The sequence below is a fragment of the Branchiostoma belcheri genome, unplaced genomic scaffold, assembly GCF_001625305.1.
Source record: "Branchiostoma belcheri isolate BF01 breed outbred unplaced genomic scaffold, Haploidv18h27 scaffold132, whole genome shotgun sequence".
NCBI lineage: Eukaryota > Metazoa > Chordata > Leptocardii > Amphioxiformes > Branchiostomatidae > Branchiostoma > Branchiostoma belcheri.
Genome location: NW_017802736.1, coordinates 550,314 through 555,500, shown reverse-complemented (window position 1 = coordinate 555,500; position 5,187 = coordinate 550,314). Strand labels below are relative to the sequence as shown.

At 39.2% G+C, this 5,187-nt stretch overlaps 1 protein-coding gene across 1 annotated transcript; it reads left to right on the top strand.

Moving 5' to 3' along the window:
- Window positions 1–4,513, top strand: LOC109464121 (sororin-B-like). Its single transcript, XM_019761055.1, has 4 exons — window positions 1–138; window positions 541–623; window positions 1,375–2,454; window positions 3,634–4,513. The coding sequence occupies exons 1-4, from the start codon at window positions 69–71 to the stop codon at window positions 3,712–3,714; spliced, it is 1,314 nt and encodes a 437-aa protein (XP_019616614.1). The 5' UTR covers window positions 1–68; the 3' UTR covers window positions 3,715–4,513.
- Window positions 4,514–5,187: the final 674 nt, after the last annotated feature.

Genomic DNA, 5,187 nt, shown 5'->3' with positions numbered 1-5,187 from the left:
GCAGAAATAATTGATGTGGAGTGTTACTTGCGAGTAAGGGTATTGCTTTCGAGTTGTTCGTGAAATAGATGAAAATGCCACCGAAGAGAAGTTCAAGGATAAAGACCCGAGCTAGCCGCAAGAAAACGGTGACAAAAGGTAAGGCAGACAAGAAAGGCTGCAGTGTGTGTGTGTGTGGGGGGGGGTATTTAGTGGTTACGAATTACGCAAGATTTTCGCCGCCGATTACAAATTACAGCTGATTATCATTATCAAACACGCATCAAACACGTTAGATCATGAGACAAAGTGGATCATGTCTTCCAAATCGACTGTAACGTTAGGTAAGTGTGGCTTTCTAGTCATGGGGCACTCCATCCATGATGCACCTCTTACCTAGAGAAGTGCTTTCTCTACACAAATTAGTACACATATTATGGAATAACCTACCTTCACAAATAGGTCTGAAGGTCAGAAGCTGTCTGTGGTTGTTGCTCCATTACATATGTTATTACCTGGATGTCCAACCTTCACCGACGTATCTCTTTCTTTGATTTGAAGAACCCCGTGGAAACTCCTCATCTGAAGAGACGGATCCATCCAAACTGACAGATATCATCACCAGTCCGTCCAAGACGTGCAGGGTTAGTATTAACATTAAGTTTCCTGCTCTTATATTTTGAACATTCTTCTGACTGGGTCCAAAGGCCACATCAGTTTGATTCATTGTTAATGTTCTCAGATTTTTGCAGGACGGCGAGAGAAAAAACAGAGTAGCCATCCTGTGCATATTAAGGCCACAGCAAATAGATTTTATGGATTTACATCTGTCAATCCTCTGCAGAAGAATATTTCAAACTACTGGTTCAACAAACAACAAGCAGTAAAGATATAGAATATTGCTAGAAATAGTATTAGTAATTGCTACTACATTTTTTCGAGTCACACACAGCATTTACAGCTAACAGTAACAAAGTAAACAAACTTATTTACAAGATAGACCAGTATAACCAGTTAGAAAACAGAAAAGATTAAAAAATAGAAAAAAAATGACAGTGAAGCTGTGAAGTAAATGTCAGCAACATACACACTAGTGTTCATAAGCTATATATCGGTTCAACATATAAAAGAGTTAGCTGCGATCAGTGTTTAATTTCCACAGTCGAGTGACACACATCCATATTCCAAACAGAACAACAACGTGTGGAACACGAAGTTGGGTGGCATGCCGCTAACTGTGCCTGGATCAGGATTTATGCAGCCATGTTGATGATACATGATGTATTTCTTAAATGGTAATCTTGCCATAACCAATGTAAGTTTGCTTGAGAATTTAACTACTAGTAGCCTAGTCAGCATGGAGAAAGTAAAACCTTCCACTCCTGTCATTCCCAGGTCAAGCCAGACAAGTCTTCTAGTAGAGAGCCTGCGGATTGTTATGATGGAGACTGGGAGAACACAGGAAGTGAGTCAGCCAGCCAATCAGAAGCCACATCTGCACCTCCCCGTCATGACGTGGAGATGAAAAGTCATCAACATTCTATGAATCACTCCTCTGAGACTGACTCTTCAAGCTCATCCAGGAGAAAGATGAAGCGACAACAAAAGCCAAGGAAGAAAACAAGAGCTGCAGTACAGAAGACACCAGCAGCTGGCATATTGTCACCAGGCAGCACCCCACAAGAGGAAGTCTTCACTCTTAGGTGCTCCGTTCAAACAGATCCTCCAGCAAAATCCAGGCCAAAAAGAGCAGTAAATAAATCCAAAGGAAATACCCCTTTCTCCAAGCATGTGTTGACAATGAAGGAAGCATACAATTCAACCATTTCACCTCCATTGGTCGGAATAAAACCTCTTAACGCGTCCGACACTTCCACGCCCAGCATGGATGCCAGAGGATCTGCCTCGTGTAGTTTCATGGACGATTCAGCTTTCGGGTTTGGCACCATGGAAGATCTTCCCTGCGTCACCCCCATTGAGCTAGTGGTCTCTCCTGTCAAGGAGGTCTCACCTTTGGTAAATGTCAGACCACAGAGAGAGAACATTGCAAAGCCGATGCCATTGTCAACTGTGTCGGATGCGTCTGGTATGTCTCCTTCAAAGTTGTCGCCATCTTTCGAGCACAACCTGACACTGTCTGTGTCGCCTAAACAAAGGCAAAACATGCGACAGTTAGCACACTCCCATAAAGCCTCTAGTCTGACCATAGCTTCATCCTCACTACAAACCACACCTTCATCTCCCTGTGCGCCAGTTGAAGAATCTACTGAAGTTTTCAAGAAGCCAAAAGCCTCTGCAAACACAACAGACCAAAGGCTGGAGAGGTCACCGTCATCCACAGTCACCTCTCCGTCTTCCTCAATTTCCTCCAATCTGGTCTCCCCACAGAAGAGAAAGATGCCACCTGGGATGAACGATATACCGATAGAGCCAGAGAAAGAAAAGAAAAGAAGGAGAAAAAACCTCAAGAAGACGGTGAGTACTGTAGCAGGGCTTTCAACAACTTAAACTGGTGCGTGTGCAAGTTTGTGCACGTGAATTTACAGCGGTGCTTTGCCCACTGTTTAACAATAGTAAATTTTCAATCGAAAAACCGAAATCGATACGCAACCAAGGAAACCAATGAAGGTCTGTTGAAAAAACTGCAAAAAAAACTATATTTTTAATATCCAAAATTACGTTTAACTACAGTTTCTACCCAAATTATAGAGTCAACAGACAATAACCAAAATTCTATCGGAAGCCGGCTGGAATCCTCCGTTGACTGATATAATGAGATTTCCCGGCGTACTTTTCTTGGCGGAGTTGTAGCCTTTTGGTCTGAGTCTGTCCGTCGGATCCAAAATCGTGAAAAAAACTCCGGTCTGAGACCTTAATACTTGCCAAAATTTGAAGTTCAGTGAACGTAAACATCACTAAATATTATTTATTCAGATCAGGACCTCATTTGCATAATTTATGAGGTTAAGCTAGAATGGCTAAGACGCTTTATTCCTTAAGATAATCCTGTCATTGGGTGGAGAATATGATCAACTGATATAATATCTGCGAATAATTGCAAGAGTTTTGCTAATGAGTAAGATTGTAAATCAAAGCCATTTACAGGTGGTCATCACCATGCATTAAAGATACAAAAGCACTAAACATGTCATGGAGGTATGAGATTGCCGACCTCTTGTTTTTAATTTAATTATTGACTACTCAATTTACACCAAAAAGGGGGAAATGTACTTTACTAACTTTAAATACCCATAATTCCTCGGCACGACCATGTTTGAAAAGTCCCTGAGACAGAAATGTGTGGAAACTGTTTCTGTTTCAAACAAGACTTAGTCATCAATGAATTAATTTGATATCTGGAGGTGGTTGAAAGACAGCATGTGCAGTTACCTAAACAAAAGAATCATTTACATGCAGATTGGGCAACATGACTCAGCAAAACAAACCCCTGTAATAGTATGATTTTGTACATGAACACCACATATAATACTAGTAAACATTCAATCATCACCATGGCAATATCTTTTATTGCCTGTCTTGTTTGCATGTATGCAAAGTATAGATAGAACAAGACCCAAACTCAAATTGTTGTAATGATATATAGTGAAAATTAGGTTGATAACCCACTCACAATTGTTTTATCTGTCCCTACAGAAAGCAGAGATGGAAGAATGGGCAGCTCACATGACTGCCAAATTCAATGAAATTGAGTCCTATGAACTTGAGGTTGAGTAGGAACCGCAAGTGCCTAGAACTACAAAACTGTATAAATTGAAGACATGACGTATTTCAAATGCAGATACAGCTATAACCTAATGTTAACATTATATACTATGTAAGAGACTAACGTACACCAAACAATGCTGGATGTTTAACCAATTTATACATGTAGATTGTTCACTTAGTGGGCAGAGATTATCTCTTGTTGTGCAGTTATACTAATGATAGTACTTTTGTACAGAGTGAGTCATCATAATTCAACATATAACACATTGTCAAAAGGAATACTAGTACATAATACATGTACATGTATGTGTGCACATTATGTTGGCAAACTGTAAACATGCTCTGTGCACTTAGCCCTAATATCTCCTGTTTTATTAATTATGATATTGTTTCTTTCAAGAAGCTTTTCCTGTAAATGATAGTATTCCGCTATGTTTGATATTTTTGTCTTGTCATTCTGCGGCTATTCCAAGATCAGGGTGCGCCAAATGGTTGCACTTGGGCCAATTATTCAAGTTTTATATTTTTCTACTTCTTTTAGTGCAGAAAATCGCACTAGAAGTGTTGGCATACATTGCACTTTTTAAATGTTTGGTTCAAAAGTTGTGCTCTTCCAAACTTGGCATACTCATTTCAGATTTGGCAGGCAACGGACACTACAGCTCAAGTACATGACAAGAACACCAAATCTCGCGAGACCTGTCATTTAGGGATGGACAAAATGCTACAGAAATAACATAAATACAAAATTACTTGGCAACGGACACTACATGGCAACGGATACTACACACTTGAGTTTTTTTTTACATTATTTCATATAATTACAGCAATAGACTGAATAGCTACTGTGTTTTAAGTCAGCATCTTCAGCTGTTTCAAAACCTGAAATCATATGCACCCACAGCTTTTCTATTTTAAGCTATTACCGAGCAACGGACACTACACAATTTCTCGGACAAAAACGACAGGTAACTGTAAGCCATCAGCCATATTAACCCAAAGGACAAACAACATAAAAACACGTTTTATGTCATATATGGATGTAGCTTGCATAACATGCAAAATGGCCAATTCTATCACCATCCTTTTTAGTACAGGGAGATAAGTTAATTGCAATGTGTTAATTTATGACTTTTACATAACGTGTACAACATATTGATAAATGCGCTCTAGAAAAGAGAAATTTCCAATCATCATCAGGTTTTTTTCAAAACATATCAGACTGAGCATGTCTGAACGTATTGCAGATCTTTTTATTCCATTTTTTGGGGCCCAAAGGACTTAAAAACTTATTTCAAAAACTGGCATTATTCAAGTGCAACAGCATAACATAGATTTTATGCCAATTTCTGGTCTTAAATTGGCCATAGCATAAGTTTTGAACATCTTAACACCAAATCTCTTCCTGATTGTCTGGAAAATAACTGTATTAGTATAACAAGTTTGATAATTGTCAACAGAATGCGATAAATACAGAGTAAG